Here is a 23,223-nt window from a genome sequence, read left to right as displayed (position 1 = left end):
ATAAACAAAACAGCTCTGAAAACAAATACAAATATAAAAACAAAAACATCTGTTTCATTCCAATTTGCTATTTGCCTTAAATTCAAAACAAAATAAAACACAAAACAAAAAGAAAAAAAAACATAATACAAACAAACTTGCCTCAGGAAACAACAAAATATAAATTAAAAAACAAAAACAAAACACCACAAATAGAAAAAAAACCATCCACAAATATCGAATAAAACAAAAGTTTGGTTTTTCATTTTCACAATACAACCATCAAACAAGTTAAAATGAAAGAACCAGGAAATGTGACTAAAGTGATCACCCTTTCTGTCTGTCATCACCATCATGGCAAAGTGTTTGTACACTTACTCTTGGGTCATAGTTCTAATAATGTATTTAAATTCAGCTTATTTAGATTAACATGACGCGTGATGTTTGATGTAAGCAACAACAGCCAGTGACGTCAAACCCTGACACAGCAGCCAACCACTTAAGGGTCAGTCTGATGGCAAAAAGAACAAGACAAAACTGCTTGTATCCGACTTCTGAGGAAATTATCAAGCTTCTAAGTAAAGTCTAGAGAGTGGACCCCCCGTGAAGATTTAAATTATAATACATGTGAGTCAGATTGCAGGATTGCAAGGGGAAAAAATGTGTCTGGCATCTGTAACCAAGCTGCTGAAAGTCACACGCAAAGCATGTTCCCATGCACGCCCTTGTGCTGTCAAAACACAGCACGAAGACGCACAAAAGAAAAGACGCAACACAGGGTTTTGGAATGGAGCCCAGGTGTATGAATGCTGTAAAGTAAATATTGTCTCATAATGAGAATACTTTTCATCTCTGTCTGGAACTAGCAGCTGTTCCAAAAACCCAGTGAGCTATTGATTACTTTTACTCAAATAATTATGATGCATTTTTGATTGACACATTTGGAACACACCAATGAAACCTTAAAGTGCTACCTACGGAGTGTGCTCACTCGGTTTTGGAACACAGCCTCTCATCAAAGAGGTGATACTGAATAATCAATGATGCTCTTATGACCACCAGTGAAATTATGAGGAGGATGTTATAAGGAAGCTTTAAAGGGACACGTTGAAGTCAGATGATTGCTTTGTTTTGATCTTTCAGGGTTTAAAAAAGGAAGTCATATGATGGACCACTGTGCTCATTTTCAGCCTCAGTCATTTTTCAGAAGCTGAAAAAGCATAAAACGGAGGGAGAGTCCATTCAGCAGCAGGAGGTTATTGATTTGTGCGATCGATCCTATCGGTCTATAGCGCTGTTAATGGATTAAAAGCCTAAGCAGTTAGGCTCATAGGATAGAATTAAGCGTATTGATATGAGGCTCACAGTATGTGTACCGTGGATTTAAATGCTGTCAGCACATAAACATTTGAACGAGACATTAGTAAACATCTGAACAAACTCTATTGCCAAATATAGAATGCAATAAAAGTGACTGACTTCATCAGGCCCACACAACCAACATTTAACCATCATAACTATTCAGTCAAAACAACTGAGAAATCACAAACATATATAGTACATGCACAAAATATCAGCATATACTGCAATCCTGCATGTCATGTCAAAATGATCGCAATGAGGAGATATTTAAGTAATTATTTTTATCCAGTTTTGGTTCATACTCCCAAATGGATCCATGTGCGACTTGTTGATGGGAGAAAAATACTTAAATGATTTAATTCTACTTTAATATGTTATGTAACATAGTTTTTAAAACAACAAAATCATACCAGGTTCCATTGACTGTAATATATGAGCATTTTAAATTATTAAATTACCTTCACCTGTTGGCAGCTAGTTTGGATATTTTTATACTATGGCAATTAAGAGTCTGTGATGAGATCGGAAAATAGCTAGTAAGTTTCTAAATTCTCTTATGCTCGCCAAAACTGCAATAGTGTTATTGTGAAATATTATTACAATTATTATTATTACATTTTAACATATTTTAACATATTACATTATAACAGTTTTCTATTTTAACATATTTGAAATAGTGCTTTCAAATAATTAATTACGATTAATCGCATCCAAAATAAAAGTTTTTGTGTACATAATATATGTGTGTGTGTGTTGTGTACATATATTTGCACACTACAAATACATGCACACACACACACACACGCGCACACACACACACACACACACACACACACACACACACACACACACACACACACACACACACACACACACACATATATATATATATATATATATATAGTAGTCAACATTCAAAGTGGATCAAAAAAGTTCATCAAAGATAAGAACGGGTATTCTTTTTGGTTTTAGGACAAATTTGATGAAAGGTTTTGATCCATTTCGAATGTTGACTACTGTATATATATATATATATATATATATATATGAAAAAAACAATATATACTGTACGTGTGTGTCTTTATATATACATAATACATATACATAGTACACACACACATATATTATGTAAACATGTTTTGGATGCGATTCATTGCGATTAATTGTATGACAGCACTAATTTTAATATGTAATTTATTCCTGTGATGGCAAAGCTAAATTTTCAGCATTGTTTCTTCAGTGTCACATGATTCTTCAAAAACCATTCTAATTTGCTAATTTGTCAGTTACAAAAAAATTATTAACAATGTTATCCATTTTTGATATGTAATGTACATTTTTTTCAGGATTTTTTTTTGCTGAAAAGAAAGCAAATTTACATAATTTATTCAAAATAGAAGTCTCCATTGTCATCCTTGCTGAATTAAAGTATTCATTTATTCCTTTTGTTTTTAAATCTTTCAATCTTTAAATCAAAGTTTTGGACGGTGTAGACTACCAGTCAAAAGTTTTTGAACAGTTAATGTTTTTTAATGTCTCTTCTGCTTACCAAGCCTGCATTTATTTGATTCAAAGTACAGCAAAAACAATACAATTTTTAAATATTTTACTATTTGATTTGCTCAAAAAACATTTATTATTATTATTATTATTATTATTATGTTGAAAACGGCTGAGCAGAATGTTTTAGGTTTCTTTAATCAATAGAAAGTTCAGAAGAACAGCATTTTTCTAAAATAGAAATCGTTTGTAACATTAATAATGTCATTATAATCACTTTTGATCAATTTAAAGCATCCTTGCGAAATAAAAGTATTAATTTCTAGCATTTCTTTACCAAAAAATAAATAAAAAAATTAATTATACTAACTCCAAGATTTTGAATGGCATAATGTTACAAAAGCATTTTATTTCAGATAAATGCTGATCTTTCTATTCATCAAAGAATTCTGAAAAAATGTACTCAACTGTTTTAAATATTGATAATAATAATAATACTAAAAATGTTTCTTGAGCAGCAAATCAGCATATTAGAATGATTAGAATGATGCTGAAAATTTAGCTTTGAAATCACAGAAATAAATTGCATTTTAAAATATATTCACATAGTATTCAGTTATTTTAAATAGTAAAAATATTTGAAAATTTGACTGTTTTTGCTGTACTTTGAATCAAATAAATGCAGGCTTAGTGAGCATTTACTTCTTACTGTTCAAAAACTTTTGACAGGTAGTGTGGACACTATAATTTGACATTATATTAACATAACACAACCAGCACCCACCTTAAAGTTGTGGATCTTCTCATAGTTGCAGTGCTTCTCCGGTCCATCCCTGATTGTGGTCCGTCTGCTCAGTGGTGATGGGCTGATCTGTGAACAAGCCAAAATCTTAAGAGGCTTCCAGAGGAGGGCACCCTTACTGCCTAGATTCACCCCTAGAGCTAACGCCAACAGCTCCTGGTGCTTACGGTCCTTCTGGTTGGCTTTGTGAGGGGCTAATTCACCTTTCGCTGACCCCTTAGTGCTAACAACCTGGGCCCTGGGCATCGGAAGAGCCTGCATCTCCTCTAGAGGAAGATGAGAATAATGTGGAATGGGGGATAAAAGCAGAAACTGAGTCAGTCCTTCGCTCCTTAGTGATCTGGGTCGAATGAGAAGGGGGACAGTCCTGGTCCTGCATGGGCAGGGCTGGGGGTGGGGGGTATGGTGGGTGGCCTGCCTGGGGGCAGGAGTGTGTCTCACACAATAGCATACATTCAGCACTCTGAGAGAATAGCAATGCGAGAGAGAGGGAGAAGAGACAATGTGTCAGTCTTGTAGATACATCTCAGCAGGTTTCTGCAGTGGGATCAATGGAATCCTGAACACAGCGTTTGCAGACACGATTCCACCGCAGTTGCTTTGAGTGCGGATAATCCTGTAGCTCAAAGCCGAAGAGCTCGGTTTTATATGAAATAAAATCAGAGATTTGCTCTGAGAAGTGTAGGTTCACTCTTAAAAAAGGCTTTTTCGGGTTGTGGTTTAGCCTTCTAGCCCTCTCTCTGTCTCCTACTCTTCTTATTGTAACTTCTGTTACAAATCGGATCAGGATTGAAGCAGATTTACAGTCGTAATCCGGCATCACGGGATAATCCTATAGTGCCGGAATCACTTGTTTCAGGATTCAGACTTGCTTAGACTCTGTATAAACCTTGTCTTATGATCTATTTCGGGTAATCTAATCAAAAGTGCATAGCGAAAAATACAAATGTAAACAGGGCGCAAAATATATTGAGATCTGGAGCTCTAAAGGGACATGTTGATGGTATAGTTCACCCAAAAAATGAAAACTCTGTCATTAATTACTCGCCTTCATGTCGTTCCAAACCCGTAAGACCTTTGTTCATCTTTGAAACACAAATTAAGATATTTTTGATGAAATCTGAGAGCTTTCTGACCCTGCACAGACAGCAACTTGAACCACATTCAAGGCCCAGAAAGGTAGTAATTTAATGCAGCTATGAGAATACTTTTTGTGCACCAAGAAAACAAAAATAACTTCATAACATTTTGGTCGAACCACTGATGTTGCATGGACTATTTTATCAATGTTCTTACTATCTTTCTTGATCTCGAACGTGTCAGCTGCGTTGCTGTCTATGCAGGGTCAGAAAGCTTTTAGATTTTATCAAAAATATCTTCATTTGTGTTCTGAAGATGAACAAAGGTCTTACGGGTTTTGAATGACATGAGAGTGAGTAATTAATGACAGAATTTTCATTTTTGGGTGAACTATCCCTTTAAAAGTTTTTCAAATGAACCCAAAGTGGATCGAGGGGAACACACTTTTTCAAGAGAACACAAAAGCATTAAAAACGAATGTTTTTCTCCTATAGAATTTGAATAGAATTTGGTGTAGGATCTCCTTTGAAACCATTTTTAATATTTTTCAAATTTCACAAATAATTATAATGAAACATCAAGTATCGCAGGGAATTAGACTTGAATTTTTCATGTAGAAACACTAAGTATTTTCTTCCCAAATACATCACAATTAGGGCTGTCAAACGATTATTAATCGTGTCCAAAATAAAAGTTTGTGTTTACATAATACATGTGTGCACACTCTGTATATACATAATAAATATACACAGTACACACACATATATTACGTAAACACAAACTAGATGTGATTAATTACGATAAATCACGATTAATCACAATCTACAAAAACCTCATTGGTTCTTGCATGTCAAGCAAGCATGTTTAAGCTTCTGTGAATAAATGACTAAACTGAAGGATTAGTTCACTTCCAGAACAAAAATGTACATATAATTTACTCACCAGCTTGTCATCCAATATGTTCATGTCTTTCTTTCTTCAGTCGTAAAGAAATTACGTTTCTTGAAGAAAAAAACTGTTAGGGTATGTCGCATCTCATTTTCTCCTCCAAATTCAAAATTGTCCTACATCTTTGTAGAAGTACCGATCCAGTGTTGACAAAGTCAAAGTCCCAAGTGCAAACGCCCTTTACAAAAAAAAGGTAAAAAAGCAATATAGGTCGATTTTGAAGTTGTAGGAGAGAATGAGATGGGAGTTTTTTGACCTACCCTAACTGTATTGACCAGGCTTACACAGAGTACACATGCACATCGCAGACCTAGACAAGATGAGCATTTGAGATTAAAAAGTATATAAATTGTACTTTTTTTGGAAAATAACCAATTGTTTCGCTAGATACGGCCCTTCCTGTTTGCCTGGGATTGTTTAGAGCCCTTTGAAGCTGCATTTAAACTGAATTTTGAAAGTTCAAACTCGTGGTCACCATAGAAGTCCACTCTATGGAGAGAAATCCTGAAATTTCTTTACGACTGAAGAAAGAAAGACATGAACATCGTGGATGACAAGGGGGTGGGTAAGTAATCCTGAACTAATCCTTGAAGTGAACTAAACCTTGAAATCTGTTCATCATAAAGTGATGTGGTTTAACATCCACGGAAACTTTCTATTACACAAAAGGCTCTTTATAGTAAAAAATGTTTTTTAAAATCATTAAAATGTTCTTTAATCCAAGAATATCATGGTTCAAGTGGTTTTCTGTGGCATCACAAAAAAATATTTGGATTCTTTATTTTTAAAGGGATAGTTCACATAGTGATACTGTTGAGAATGTGCATCGAAGACATGCCATGGGGAAAAAAATATTGAATAAAGTTGTTATTGTTGTTTTCTTTGAAAAGTATTCTCGTAGCTTCATAACAGTACAGCTGAACCACTGATGCCACATGAACTATTTTAACCGTGTCTTTACTAACTTTCTGGGCCTTGAACTTGGAAGTACCATTGCTGTCTACGCAAGGTCAGAAAGCTCTTGGATTTCATCAGAAATATCTTAATTTGTGTTCCGAAAATTAACAAAGGTCTTACGGGTTTGGAACGACATGAGGATGAGTAATTAATGACAGAATTTTTATTTCTGGGTGAACTATCCCTTTAGTTTATCGGGGAACACATACTTTTGCAAGACAACGCAAAAGCATTGAAATATAATTTTCAACATGAATTGGTTCTTGCACGTCAAGCAAGCATGTTTAAGCTTCTGTCAATAAATGACTAAATGAAATCTGTTCATCATATGAAGTGATTGTGTCTCTTAAGAGCAATCAGATTTAACTGCTTGATTTAGATGGATTACTTTGTGAACTTACTGGTGTGTCAACATTTTTGCTGTGTGGACTTTTGTTTTCACAGATAAACAAAAGTCTTTGGGCTTGGAACAATATGAAGTTAGGTAAATAATGCTATCATTTTTTTTTATTACTGCCTACTTACAGTACCTGTATCATTCACTGTGTTAAAACGGATGTAGTAACATTGCAGGTTAAAAAACAACAACAAAAAAACTAATTATTAGAACAAAACATTACTACAATCTTAAAAGTAAAGGGTTTTAGTGGCATTGATGGTTCCATTAAGAAACGTTAACATCCACAGAACCTTTCTACTGCACAAAAGGTTCTTTAATCCAAGAATTTTATGGGGTTTTTTTTAAAGACATGATCTTTGGGAACCACAAGTGGTTTTCAGTGGCATCACTTAAAAATATATGGATCTTATATTTTTTTAAAAGGATAGTTCACATACTGATATTGCAGAGAATATGCATTGAAAACTGACACAGAAGAGACGAAACTGCTGAATAAAGTTGTTATTTTTGTTTTCTTTGTGCACAAAAAGTATTCTTGTAGCTTCATAACATTAAGGTTGAATCACTGATGTCACAAGGACTATTTTAATAATGTCCTTACTACATTTCTGGGCCTTGAACGTGTCAGCTGTGTTGCTGTCTAGACAGGCTCAGAAAGCTATTGGATTTGATATAAAAATATCTTAATTTGTGTTATGAAGATGAACGAAGGTCTTAAGGCTTGTCTCACAGAATCATCAGCCGTTGTCGTCGGATCTTCCAAGATGGATGTTACTGAACACCAGGCGTAAATGAGGATTTCTGTTGTTGCACCTAAACTGAGAAAGACACAGGCTGAGACACCGTGACCTTTCTCAGCAGGGGGCTGATGCCGGATCCAGCAACCCTGTCTGAGTATTTGCTAAAGCATCCAGTAGAACACACATGAGACTTCCTAACCTCACAGATACAGCAGAACTGATGGACCAGAATGGGTGGAAGGTCATTTGCATGATTATAATTAATTAACAAAATGATGAGATTAGGAAAGAATAATGGAGCTCTGACGAGTAAAAAAGAAAGAATGCTGAAGAGGAAGAAAAACAACTTGGCCACGGCTCACACATTCAAGAAGTGCCGCATTCAGAGACACGATGTACCTGATTTCCTAGAAAAGGTGAATAGAAGCCTGTCAGGGTTGTGTTGACTAAAAGTATGAGCACTGCTAAAAAAGCGCTGGTGTGGTTTTTATTGCCGCTGACCTCCACAGTGACACACATTTTTGTGTGCTGGGGGTATAGGGCTGTTAACATGTGCTCTACTGGTCGACTAATATGGGTTTTTAAAGCTGATGCCAATATCTAGGGCACAAAGCAGCTGATGGGCAATCTAATGGCAATTTATATAATCCACATAGTGCTTTTTGGTTTGTAGTCATAAAACCAAAGAGTTTAACATGTATTAAAATTAACAGCTTCAAGGAAAGCATTACATTGGTTTATACAGTTGAAATCAAAAGTTTACATACACCTTGCAGAATCTGCAAAATGTTAATTATTTTACCAAAATAAGAGGGATCATACAAAATGCATGTTATTTTTTATTTCGTACTGACCTGAATAAGATATTTCACATAAAAGACGTTTACTTATAGTTCACAAAAGAAAATAATAGCTGTTCTTCAGAAAAATCCTTCAGGTCCTACAAAAATCCTTTCCAACAATGACTGTATGATTTTGAGATCTATCTTTTCACACTGAGAACAACTGAGGGACTCCTATGCAAATATTACAGAGGGTTCAAATGCTCACTGATGATTCAGAAGGAAAAATAATGCATTAAGAGCCAGAGTAACTTTAACTTATTTTGTCTTCTGGGGAACATGTATCTTCTGTAGCTTCTGAAGGGCAGTATAAAATGAAAAAAAAAAAAAAAAGAGATTTAAGAAAAATAAGAAAAAAAGTGCACATCCTCATTCGGTTCAAAAGTTTACACCCCTGGCTCTAAATGCATTGTTTTTCCTTCTGAAGCATCTGTGAGCATTTGAACCTTCTGTAATAATTGCATATGAGTCCCTCAGTTGTCCTCAGTGTCCTCAGTCATTGTTGGAAAGGGTACAAATACACAAAAATCAGGAAAACCAAATAATATGTTGGACCTAAAGGATTTTTCTGAAGAACAGCGGGCAGTTTAACTGTTCAGGACAAACAAGTCACTCATAAACACTAAACAAAACAAAACAAAAAAAAACAGCTGTGGCTCATTCAGGTAACAACACAGTAATAAGATTCAAGCGTATGTAAACTTTTGAACAGGGTTATTTTTATAAATTCAACTATTATTTTCTCTTGCGGACTATAAGTAAACATCTTTTATGTGAAATATTTTATTCAGGTCAGTACTAAATAAAAAACAACATGCATTTTGTATGATCGCTCTTATTTTGATAAAATAATTAACATTTTGCAGATTCTACAAGGTGTATGTAAACTTTTGACGTCAACTGTAAGTAAAATAAGGTTTTTAAAGGGTTAGTTCACAAAAAAATGAAAATTCTGTCATTAATTACTCACTCTCATGTCGTTCCAAACCAGTAAGACCTTCGTTCATCTTTGGAATACAAATTAAGATATTTCTGACGAAATCCAAGAAATCAAAAATAATAATAATAATTGGTCTTCCAAGTTTGGAACGACATGAGGGTGAATAAATAATGACAGAATTTTCATTTCTGGGTGAACTATCCCTTTAAGCATAATAATCTCAACTGCTTAAGTGCATGTATTGTTTCAAAATGTAAACTACATTATCACTAATTCAGTCTGCTTAGAGCACCAACATCCAGTTCAGATAATCTAATCTGCAATACCAACACTGCAGCAAAAACAGTGACTGAGTCACACATTTAAGCTGTACAGTCAAAAGACAAGATAACTAGATGTTGGGGAGTGATAAAAGCGAAGAAGGAGACGGGGCGCGCAGACAGTGCGAGTGCATGAGCAAGACTTGCACTTTTTGTCTCAAGGCAGATGGCTTCTTGTCTCCTAATAAAAGAGGCACAAAGCGAAACACAAAAGAGAGACAATAAAGCCTAGCCTCTTTTTAGAGACCACTGTATTGACAGAAGAGACCCCCGCAGCTGAGGAGACAGACAGAACGAGGGCACAGAAAGTGTGTACAGTACAAACCCACATCTTATGTGAAACACACAGTGGGAAATGAATTCATTCAAAATACTGTCTATCACTGTCTGCACAGCAGGACATGAAGGACAAAAATTGCATTTTGTCTAACCGGCCAAAGAGACATTATTATGACTTATGTACAAGGCAACTGGAGGAAAGCAAAAAACGGATAATTCCAATCTTTCATTTTAAAAGCTGCAGTGCTGAAATATAATGTAAACAACAGTGATAAATCACCACAAAGCTCAGCGCTAATTCTAATAACTCCGATCCATCAGCAGCAAGTGGTTTTAGTTGGAACTTGCCAGGCCTGCAGAACACTTAAGCGATTACTTATTAGAAGAAGAGAGCCATGTGAACTCTAAGCTGCGCAGGTGACCGGACAGGCAAGGTAAATGTTTTATTCACATTAGCACGCATGAAAATTGCCGTCATAGAAAGACACACCCATAAATGTGACCAACAAATGCTTAGACACAAATAATGTAAATCAAGACGGTGACGTAGAAGTGATTTCAGGGTGTGTGAGGTCATAAAAATCTTAAAAAAGACAAAATTACTTTATAATAATTGACTGTTAGGTTGATGATGATGATGATGATTATGACGATGATGATTACATACTAATTGTAACACATCATCTATACCTTCAAGAGTGAGCCAATTATCACGGAAAGCCTTAAATATAGATCTATAACAATTTACATCATTAAAACAAAATGGTAGGTCATAAAGACTAGAACTATTATTGTTAACGAAAACAAAAACTATTCTAAATTGTTTTTGTTAAATAAAACAAAGCTAAAATAAATTGAGTTGAAGTAGTAAAATGACTTAAAACATTAACACTTAAAGTGCTAAAAATCTTATACTGCAACAGTACACACATAATACTAAAATAACACTGTTTATATTGGAATGAGTCTTGTAAGTGTGCAAGAATTGCAGTCACACTGTAATACAGTCACACAATATATTACAGCCAATATTAAAATGATAACTGCACAGTTATTATCATCAATCACCGAATTATAAGTCAGAGAATACCGAAATGGCATATTCATTGAGTTTTGGGTTTGTCATTTTATCTTCATTGCGCCAGATGTAAAATGCTGTCCGGATTAAGCTGAGGGAAATGTTCCAGAACGTTATGTGCGCTGTGAGACCAGATCAAAGTATGAAAACTGGATTTCTGCTGGTCTCAGCAAAATGACTGTGATGATTTATTTCTATTGTCATGACTGCACTGTACACACACTGTATTGAGAATAAACAGACAATCAAAATGTAACATGGTCATGATGCGTTTTAAATTTCATGGCTTTTAAATGTAAAACGCAAATGTTGATTATAGCAGGGTGGAATGCTCAGAAAAAACGTACGGTTTTAACTGGTGTCCTTACTACAATAAACTTGCATCACAGTGTGTGAGACATCAGAGAAAGAAAATCCAGTAAAGTGAATACTGGGCTGCAACAAAGCAGATGTAGTCTGAAGTATATACACTATATTCCCAAAAGTATTGGTACACCCCCTTCTAATGAACAGGTTTGACTAATTTTAAGCATATAATGATATTCTAGGGGACATTCAAGAAGTGAAACTTGTATAATGTATACATTCATTCCACACAGGCTGATATATTTCAAGTGTTTATTTCTTTTCATTTTGATGATTATAACTGACAACTAATGAAAACCCCAATTCAGTATCTCAGAAAATTAGAATATTACTTAAGACCAATACAAAGAAAGGATTTTAGAAATCTTGGCCAACTGAAAAGTATGAACATGAAAAGTATGAGCATGTACAGCCCTCAATACTTAGTTGGGGCTCCTTTTGCCTGAATTACTGCAGCAATGCGGCGTGGCATGGAGTCGATCAATCTGTGGCACTGCTCAGGTGTTATGAGAACCCAGGTTGCTGGTATACAGCTGCGTTGACCTTGGACCACAGAAAACACAGTGGACCAACACCAGCAGATGACATAGCACCCCAAACCATCACTGACTGTGGAAACTTTACACTGGACCTCAAGCAACATGGATTCTGTGCCTCTCCTCTCTTCCTCCAGACTCTGGGATCCTGATTTCCAACGGAAATGCAAAATTTACTTTCCTCAGAGAACATAACTTTCTGACGCTGTCTGTTGTTCAAGAGTGGCTTGACACAAGGAATGCGACAGCTGAAACCCATGTCTTGCATACGTCTATGCGTAGTGGTTCTTGAAGCACTGACTCCAGCTGCAGTCCATTTTTTGTGAATCTCCCCCACATTTTTGAATGGGTTTTGTTTCACAATTCTCTCCAGGGTGCGGTTATCCCTATTGCTTGTACACTTTTTTTTCTACCATATCTTTTCCTTTCCTTTCGCCTCTCTATTAATGTGCTTGGACACAGAGCTCTGTGAACAGCCAGCCTCTTTTGCAATGACCTTTTGTGTCTTGCCCTCCTTGTGCAATGTGTCAATGGTCGTCTTTTGGACAACTTCAAATCAGCAGTCATTCCCATGATTGTGTATCCTACAGAACTAGACTGAGAGACCATTTAAAGGCCTTTGCAGGTGTTTTGAGTTAATTAGCTGATTAGAGTATGGCACCAGGTGTATTCTAATTTTCTGAGATACTGAATTGGGGTTTTCATTAGTTGTCAGTTATAATCATCAAAATTAAAAGAAATAAACACTTGAAATATATCAGTCTGTGTGGAATGAATGTATACAGTATACAAGTTTCACTTCTTGAATGGAATTAGTGAAATAAATCAACTTTTTGAAGATATTCTAATTATATGACCAGCACCTCTATATGGCAAGGTTCAAAAAGAAATTATTGGTTCAGTCAGTGTGGTCTGCAGACAGCAAAGTCCTAATCTCAGCTGAACACCTTTGGTGTGACTTTAAATGCAGAACTTGAGCCAAAAACCCATCACCAAACACCAATGACCAGTGCATACACTATATGGACAAAAGTATTAGAACACCCATTCTTTAGAACAAAAAAAAGTCACTTTTGAATCTGTGGCAACAAAGATGGAAACAATTCATGCATTTATAAATTGTATTTCCATCTCTGTTGCTACCGTTTTGGAAGTGTCAAAAATGACTGTATCCATAGTTACAAGTCATTGGTGTCTGCTGATGAGTTTTTGGCTCAAAGTCTGCATTTAAAGTCACTCCAGAGGTGTTCAGTTGGGATAAGGATTTTGCTTCCAGACTGACTGAATCAATCATTTCTATGCACCTTGTCTTATACACAGAGGCATTGTCATGTTAAAATAGAAAAGGGTCCTGTCAAAGCTGTTGCTATCAAATTAAAAGAACACAGTCCCCTAGAATATCATTATATGCTTAAACATTAGGATTTGTACCCATGGAAGTTACTACAGTAGTCAAACCTGTTTATTAGAATGGGGTGTCCCAATACTTTTGGCAATATAGTGTATATGCAAATCCATATTCACAGTTTGACAGCTTGTTGAGGCTGCCCCCTAGTGGACATCTGTACAAAACTGTAAGATGAAAAAAAAAGATTAGAACCCTTAGCCAACTGAATCACATTAAAAATCCTCTAATGTCTGCAACAAAAAAGCAAACATGACTGGGTAAACAAACCATTGTACATTACCTTTGACTAATTCACAGATGTTTGATCATCATCGCTTATGTTTATTTCATAGAGCTCCCATGAAGAGCCATTTCACCTCAAGAGTGAGGCAACAGAATTCATAAAGAGGTAACGGTAGACTGGACTGATTTGATAAAAGTCTCCCGTCAGTGAACCAGACAGTGCGTCTGATAAATGAGAGACGAAACAACACATTCATGGCATTATCTTTCATCAAAGATGCACACCATGATGCTGAAACTCTCTCACACTTTTCTAATCTTCCAAATGCATGCAAAGAAATGCTCCTTCTTATTTGTCTAAACACCATTCTAATAATGATTTGCAAAAGAAGGTGTCTGACAGCACAATTTGTGTAAAAAAAAAAAAGGAAATGTGTGAATAAAAAAACTTTCTTGTGTTTACTCTTAGCAATAAAACCTTGATAACATCTATGGGCAATGCATAATGAAGCAGTGCCAGTGTCTACGTCCTGTTTTCACTGTGTGCAGACACAGAGATGTGCATTTACGATGAATTCTCTTGTTGAATTCTGCATATAAATACAATCTTAAATACCAAACATGGCTGAAATAAAGGAGCTAAAACAAAATTTACAGTATTACCGTTAGTTGAGTGTGGAAATGAGCAACAATATCTAAAAACAAATATATATACAATATATACATATATACAATGAAAAACAATAAAGGATCTAAAACAGAGCCATGTTGGAACTTTTTATGACTGATTTTAACAGTTACTATTATTTGGCATAAGTGATCATGGCTTGATTATAATCTCTATTGATTATTCAGTATATTATATCTTTAAGTCATTAGTCGGAGTGCAGAAATAAGCAATAACATCAAAAAATAATCAAATGTATCCCACATTTTCTGATTAGCCTACATTATATGCAACAAAAAACAAAGGTCCTAAAACAAAGCCTTGTGGAACTCCACACAAAACAACATTTTTATGATTGATTTGAAAAAAAAAAAAAACAACTGTCACAATTTCTTTTGTCACCATTATTTGGCATAAGTGTCCATGCTTTGTTTGCAATTTCTTTTGTTTATTCAGTATATTATATCTTTAAGTCATTAGTTGGAGTGCCAAAATAAGCAATGACTTCAAAAAACAATCTAATGTATCCCAGGTTTCCTGATTAGCCTACAGTATATGTAACAAAAAATAACAAAGATCCTAAAACAAAGCCCTTTGGGTCTCTACAAAAACCAGAACATTTTATGACTGATTTTAACACCATTATTTGGCATAAGTGATCATGGTTTGATTACGTCTATTGATTATTCAGTTTATTATCTCTTTAAGTCATTTGTCAGAGTGCCAAAATGAGCAATAAGGTACAAAAACAACTAAATGTATCATAAGTGTCCTGATTAGCCTACAATATATGCAACAAAAAATAACAAAGGTCCTAATACAGAACAATTTTATGACTGATTTAAACTAAAACTGTTACAAATGGTTTTGTCAGCATTAATTGGCATAAGAGACCATAGTTTGATTATAATGTCTATTGATTATTCAGTATATTATATCTTTAAGTCATTAAAGTGCCGAAATGAGCAATAACGTCCAAAAAACAACTAAATGTATCATAAGTTTCCTTATTAGCCTACAATATATGCAACAAAAAAGATACTAAAACAAAGCCCTGTGGGATTTCACAAAAAAATAGAACATTTTTATGTCCGATTTGAACAAAAACTGTCAACAAATTGTTGTATCACCATTATTTGGCATGAGGGACCATGGTTTGAATATAATGTCTATTGATTATTCAGTATATTGTATCTTTAAGTCATTAGTCAGAGTGCCTAAATGAACAATAACGTCAAAAAACAACTAAATGTATCCCAAGTTTATGGTTTAGACTACAATATATGCAACAAAAAATAACAAAGATCCTAAAACAAAGCCCTCTGGGACTCGACAAAAAAACAAAAGTTTTATGACTGATTTGAACAAAAACTGTCACAAATTGTTTTATCATCATTATTTGGCACGAGGGACCATGGTTTAAATATAATGTCTATTGAAAATTCAGTATATTATATTTTTAAGTCCTTAGTCAGAGTGCCAAAATGAGCAAAAAGGACCAAAAACAATTAAATGTATCATAAGCCTCCTGATTAGTCTACAACATATGCAACGAAAATAACAAAGGTCCTAAAAAAAAAAAAAAAACATTTTTATGACTGATTTTAACAAAAACTGTTACAAATTGCTTTATCACCATTATTTGGCATGAGGGACCATGGTTTGAATGTAACACTAAGTCGTTAGTCAGAGTTCCAAAATGAGCAATAACATCCAAAAACAACTAAATGTATCGTAAGTCTTCTGATTAGCGTACAATTTAAGCAACAAAGTAAAAAAATTACAAAGTTCCTAAAACAAAGTCCTGTGAGATACCACAAAAAAACACAAATTGTTTTAGCACCATTTTTTGGCATAAATGACCATGGTTTGATTACAGTGTTTATTGATTATGCAGTATATATTTAAGTCATTGATCATATATTGCAGACACTGTATGCTGTAATCTTAATAACGTGTTCTAATCTATATAAGAAGAGGTAGGGACCTCACCTTTTCTTCCTGCTGGAAAGTAACTTTTTTGGGCTCAGAGCAGGTCCGGTTGAGTCGGTGAGTGATTTTGTCCCTCAGGAGAGAGGTGTAGCCCAGATGCTGGTAGATGGGGTTTGTGGTCATCTTGGCAATGTATTCTGCTGCCTTTGTCTCAATATAGAGAGTAATGAGGCCATCTGTAACCAGATCGTGAACTGACTCGAAACGTTTCTCTCCCACAAAGTGCTTTCCATCATAAAAGAGTCGGTAGTTCAAAGTCTGGCCACCAAATCTGAGTGATAGACAGCAGTATTGCATATTACAGTATATTACAATATATTATTATATATTATTATACAGTATTATATAATATATTATTATGATTATATTATAATGAAAAAAGTACTTTTTATTAATAATTATTTTAAAGTATTAGGCAGCACAACTGTTTTCCATCTATGAAAACACTGTTAAAACAATATGAAATGACAATAAGACAAATGGTGTGTAACCTCAAAGCAAGTGTATATGTTCCTGGTTGTCTCTGACTCTCTCTGATGAGGTAAGCACCTTCTGTCCCAGCCAGCAGTTCATCTGCACGTTCTCTGGAAATCAGACCATGGAACCTGTACACAGACACCATAATTTACCCTGGTACACACACACACACACACACACACACACACACACACACACACACACACACACACACACACTTTCTTATGCTTACATATTCAAATGCACACACTCTCACTCAATTGACACAACATAAATCACTCTCTTTTTCTCTCTCCCGCATACACTATTTCATATTTGCACCCTCATGCACATCACTACACAAAATCAATATGGACCACCACTTATAACACTCACACACAAAAAAAGTGAAACGTTTCACACACAATCTTGAAGAAAGGAGGTAAAAAGTAACCAGATGGATATAAAAAGTAATATATTTAAATATAAAAATATAAAAAATATTTCTCAGCTTTACTTGACATTTGAACAAAAAGTGGCAGGTCCAAAATTATTCATACCCTTTGCAAACTGTTACAGTCTATGGGAAAATCCAAAGTTCTATACCATTCCAAATAGTCCAAGCTGTTCTAAAGCATCCTGATTACCCTGATTCATTGGGAACAGCTGTTTTAATCAACTCAACAGGTGAAAAACAGAAGCTCTCTACTGTTGGTTTGTGGACAGTCATGGCTAAGAAAAAGGAGCTCACTGAGGACCTGCGGCTGTGCATTGTGGCTGCCACAAGTCAGGAAAGGGCTATATTTAGACCATATCTAAATGTTTTGAAGTTCCTGTGGCTACAGTGCAAAGTATTATTAAAAAATACAAGAAGTTCCGCACTGTGAAAAATCTGAAGCCAAAAGTGACACCTGTGCTGACCAGGAGGATAGTGAGAGAGGTAAAAAAGAATCCAAGGATCACCACCAAGGCCATCCTGATGAATCTGGGCTCTGCTGGTGGCAACATCTCAAGGCAGACAGTCCAACAGACACTTCACACCGCTGGGTTCCACGGACGCAGACCAAGAAGGACACCACTTCTTCAGATAAGACACAAATGCTCATCTGGACAAAGAAGAAGACTTCTGGACTTCTGTTTTATAGTCAGATGAAACAAAAAATAATTTGTTTGGCCATAATGATGTAGCCTTCATTTGGCGTAAAAAAGGAGAAGCCTTCAACCTTAAGAACACCATCCCCACTGTCAAACATGGTGATGGGAACCTAATGTTTTGGGGGTGTTTTTCAGCCAGAAGACCAGGGAACCTAATCACAGTAAACAGCACCATGAAAAAGGAGCAATACATCAAAATTCTCAACAACAACAACATCAGGCAGTCTGCAGAGAAACTGGCCTTGGGCACCAGTGGACATTTCAGCACGACAACGACCAAAACACACAGCAAAAGTGATGAAGAAATGGTTAGCTGACAAATACATTAACATTTTGCAATGGCCCAGCCAGAGTCCTGACTTAAATCTAATTGAGAATCTGTGGAGGGAGCTAAAGATCAGGGTGATGGCAAGGAGACCCTCCAACCTGAAAAAGTTTGGAGCTCATCGCTAAAGATGAATGGGCAAAAATACCAGTGGAGACATGCAAAAAGCTGGTCAGCAATTATAGGAAGTGTTTGATTGCTGTAATAGCCATAAAGGCTTTTCTATTGATTATTGAGAAGGGTATGAATAATTTTGGACATGCCACTTTTTGTTCAAATGTAAATAAAAGATGAGTAATAATTTTTTCCACAATGATGCCTCTTGTACATTCTCATATTATCTTCTGGGAGACGTCTATGTCATTTCTAATAAAAAAACAAAAAACAAAACTTGATGGTTCATTAAAAGTGACTTTAAGTCAGAATTTGCCAGGGGTATGAATAATTTCGGGCTTGACTGTAGGGTCGGAAATAAATGAGGGCTTGTGGCAAAAATGCCACCAAAAGGAACAAAAATGCCCCTGCACAGTTAAACAACATATTACGGCTGTTGTGATTTAAATGAAATGTGAAAATAATTGAAAAGTGTCAATTCGTGGAATTACATTTAGATTCGCTCACACTGCATTTTTTACGCACTGTTTTGTGCAGCGTTAAGCCTTATAACCAATCAAACACGTTTCTGTTGAACTTAGAAATGCATTGGCTAATCAAAAGCGCTTAGATTAGTCAGCACTGAAAACGCCGGAGCTGTTGTTGAGTGTGCTCACTCGTGAATTCCCTCATTATAAATAACACAGTGCAGATACGATGTAAATAAAAGATTAATTTCGTAGCTTCAGTGATCATAACGGGAGTTTTTGCACAACTTGTGCTAGACTAGGCTAACAGAATGTGGTGCACCTAGAAAGAAATAAAAACGCTTTATATTGTTGTCTATATTGATAGCATTAATCCACAATAATGATTTTTGTCATAATATTGCAGCCCTTTGAGCTTCTGTTTTTTTACACATTTAATTTTAATTTTAGATACAATTTTAGATGTTTTAGAAGTCTAGATGTTTAAAATGTTGAATAAAGTAATTGGGTAAATCTATGTAGTATTTGACATTAAAGGTGATTATAAAAATTGCCCTCACAAAAGTAAAAAATCATTTCCAGGGGGTAAATATTGCCCCTTAATGGAAAAGTTAAATAGTTAACTAAAAATGAAAATTCTGTCATTAATTACTCTCCCTCATGTCGTTCTTTGACTCTGCATTATGGATGAATCACTAATGTCACATGGAATATTTTGTTGATGTTTTTGGTAGCTTTCTGGGTCTGGAACATGGTAGGACCCTTGCTGTCTATGGAGGGTCAGAGACCTGTTGGATTTCATCAAAAATATCTTGATTTGTGTTCCAAACATGAACGAAGGTCTTATGACATGAGGGTGAATAATTAATGACAGAATTGTCATTTTTGGGTGAACTAACCCTTTAATTTCTGACCTGGTACTAGTATTGATGTTTTGCTTCCAAAACACCATTAATAAAGTGAGACACTCACTCTCTTCCATAGTATTTGGGTCTGCTCTCCATCTGCAAGTCAGAGAGAAGAAGGTAAGAGAGAGAACAGACCGTTTTCAACACAAATCACTGGTGATATGGTGGTTACACACATTTTTTCTAACAAGGTTTTGCGTACATGGAGACAGTCTGAACATCTGCTCCAGTGTTTAGTAAAAGATATGCAGCATGAATCAATATGAGTCATGTTTGATAAACCTTGGGAGTGTTTACACACATTTTCCTGTATTTACCTCCTGAGGACATGTGATCCTCTTTGGTCTTGGCGCTTCCTGCTGTAGCTGGTACACTGATGAACAAAAAAGAGAAATATCTTTGCTATTTTTTCTAAATTGATACATGCTTTTTATTTGTCAACTGATTTTTGATTGATTTTGAATCTTTCACCATGAGCAGCAACCGAACAGGAGAAATTGTACAGTTTATTTTACCTCTAATCTTTATATTGCTGTGGTAAGATACTGATATATATATAGAGCATGTCAAAACACAGCATTCTCTGTTAGACATTAATCCATTAGGTTAGAGCTTCAGGACACACACCCACTATCACTGCTGTCAGACTAAGCTACAACGCATTATAAAAGTGGATTGGGTAATATTGGTAAAGCTATTGAAAAATGAACACTGCGCAAGAGGCAAACAGATAAATCAACACCAACAGTTGGTCAATATGGCAATGGCGTACATGAAGGGCCAGTATTTAGCTCAAGGGGTGGTTTAAGCTCAGATGTTTTGATTGTGCCTGTTTGTTTGAAAATGGAGTACAGAGAATGGAGGTTAATACCAGAAATTCCTCAGGTTATCCTCTCCTAAGTAATCAGCTTGCACAGGCAAGGTCAATTTGCGGTCAGTTCAAAAAAAATTCCTTTGATAGCGAGTTACTTCATTCATGATGATAAAAACTTTGACTTTGAATTTGGAGCCATTGGTTACGTTACTAAAGTGGAAATACACCTGTATCGTGTTACTCTTGTGAACGCTTGGCGAAGACTGACATGGAAGAGAAAAAATTGTTAGGGGTTGAAAACTTTTGGAATTATAAGATTAGGGTAAAATGAACTTCTGGGAAACTTGTAAGTATCTTCTGTAGCTTCTGAAGGGCAGTACTAAATGAAAAAAATATGATATTTAGGCAAAATAAGAAAAATGAACACATCCTCATTCCGTTCAAAAGTTTACACCCCTGCCTCTTAATGCAGCGTTTTTCCTTTTAAAGCATCAGTGAGCGTTTGAACCTTTTGTAATATGTTGCATATAAGTCTTTCAGTTGTCCTCAGTGTGAAAAGATGGATCTCAAAATCATACAGTCATTGTTGGAAAGAGTTTAAATACACAAAAATGTTGAAGAACCCCTGAAGGACTTTTATAAAGAAAAGCAGACAGTTTAACTGTTCAGGACAAACAAGGGACTCATGAACAACTATCACTAAACAAAAAAACACAGATGTGGATCATTAAAGGTAACAACACAGTATTAGGAATCAAGTGTATGTAAACTTTTGAACGGGGTCATTTTTATGAATTCAACTATTATTTTCTTTTGTGAACTGTATGTAAACGTCTTTTATGTGAAATATTGTATTTAGGTCAGTACTAAATAAAACATAACATGCATTTTGTATGATCCCTCTTATGTTGGTAAAATAATTAACATTTTGCAGATTCTGCAAGGTGTATGTAAACTTTTGACTTCAACTGTATCACTTTTATGATAAACATGCTTTAAAATTCTAAACTAAAATACTTTTTTTAAACTTGGATATTATTTGGGGAGGGTGGAGGTGTAAGAAAAATCATGGTGATCCAACTGTTCTGATATCATAATGATGAATAAAAAAGCTTCATTACAAAAATAAAATTCTTCTTAACATTATTAAGTATAATCTGTTATTATTATTTCTCAGGAAAAAAAACACTGCTTCACTGCTTATAATACAACAATCTTTTGTTCTGCCAAAGCAAATTCATGTGGTGCAACAAACATGTAAAAACATAAAACCTAAAATTGCACCATAGAAAGACACGCTACAGATCCAAAAGACTCTTTAAATATTAGATAATTAGACTTTTTATGACAAGGCAAGATTAGATCAGGTTGCAAAATTTTGTGTGGGATGATTCTTCTAAAACAAAATGTTATTAATTAATAATTTATGATACTAAATAAATACTATGTTTTTTATTTACTATATTATTTTTACATTGAAAAAAAAAATAATAATGAAATACATTAAAAAATTATGATTAAGTTGTGCATTCAAGGTTTGAGGAAAATCTTAAAGGAAAATCAAGAAAATCTTTATAATAAAATATCAAAATATATCCTGAAAGCATATTGACTAGAGGACTTTTGGACTCCAAAATGTGTAATAGAGAAGAGTTAAATAATGGCATTTAGATCAGTGTGAAGAGAGCAGCACAAGTGAAATGATCAATGCCGGCTCTAAAACAGCAGCAGATGTGCGGGGATACTTCAGCTCGACATGGACGTGACCTTCTCTTGATGACTTCATTAAAATCTGCTCATCGTGGAGAGCAGCAATTGGCCGCCGCAGTCCGAGCACAGACAGAGTCTGGACTCGCTACTCCGATTTTTCCTCATAGGAAGCAGGAAGGCATCTGACAACGATGCCAAGTTTTTGTCAAAGAAGCTCAGAACGAGCTGTGGGTTCTGGACAACGTCCACCAGAATGACAAGGACAGGGCCTGCTCTAAAAATACTGCACAGTGGGAGGGAATGCGAGGGAAAATGAGTTGAATCGTGGGATGGGCTACAAAAACTGAGATAATGATTACTGGCCAGGGAGACCTTCAAAAAAAAGTGCTCTTGAATCGCTCCTGTCCACTTTATCTCTGCCAGACCACATTCCCATGACGCAATGTTCTTCTGTTTAGTACATGTATAATGTTAAAAAAAGTATAATACTTACAGTAGGATTTCCATATCGGTGGCTGATAATCTTCAGGATCTACAAAGAAGGAAAAGATAATAAAACAAAGTCAGGATGTACTCTGTTCTGTGAACATGTGTTAAAATAACCATCTCTTGTCAGCTTGTTCTCACTTAACACGGCCTATGATATTTACTGTCAGGTTACAGAGTGGCTGTCATCCAAGGTTATTATATTGTTTCATTAATGTTAAGTTGTTCCGTAAGCTGTGATGGTAATGTGCATGGCTCTGACAACATAATCCTTCCTCTACAATCCCCTCAGGGGTGTGCATGTTTTAACACTTCTCTCCCCTGCTTATATAATAAATATACAAATGTGTTTGTGTAACACACTTGTACA

The 23,223-nt window shown here is 35.3% G+C and overlaps 1 protein-coding gene across 1 annotated transcript in view; it reads right to left on the bottom strand.

Annotated features, from left to right (window-relative positions):
* The window catches only part of LOC141342196 (beta-chimaerin-like), a 34,308-nt gene extending 11,402 nt beyond the window's left edge, over positions 1-22,906 (bottom strand). Inside the window, exons 1-6 of the mRNA XM_073846596.1 lie at positions 22,861-22,906; positions 20,161-20,216; positions 19,908-19,939; positions 16,910-17,023; positions 16,419-16,689; positions 3,626-3,712 (exon numbers count right to left, since the gene is read on the bottom strand). Coding sequence (XP_073702697.1) covers positions 3,626-3,712; positions 16,419-16,689; positions 16,910-17,023; positions 19,908-19,939 — 504 coding nt within the window. The 5' untranslated portion in view covers positions 20,161-20,216; positions 22,861-22,906. The remainder of the gene's footprint in view (positions 1-3,625; positions 3,713-16,418; positions 16,690-16,909; positions 17,024-19,907; positions 19,940-20,160; positions 20,217-22,860) is intronic.
* Between the last annotated feature and the right edge of the window lie 317 nt (positions 22,907-23,223).

The sequence above is a fragment of the Garra rufa genome, chromosome 9 (genome assembly GCF_049309525.1).
Source record: "Garra rufa chromosome 9, GarRuf1.0, whole genome shotgun sequence".
Classification (NCBI taxonomy): domain Eukaryota; kingdom Metazoa; phylum Chordata; class Actinopteri; order Cypriniformes; family Cyprinidae; genus Garra; species Garra rufa.
The sequence above is the reverse complement of the archived record's forward strand: the minus strand, read 5'-3'. Positions and strand labels throughout refer to the sequence as shown.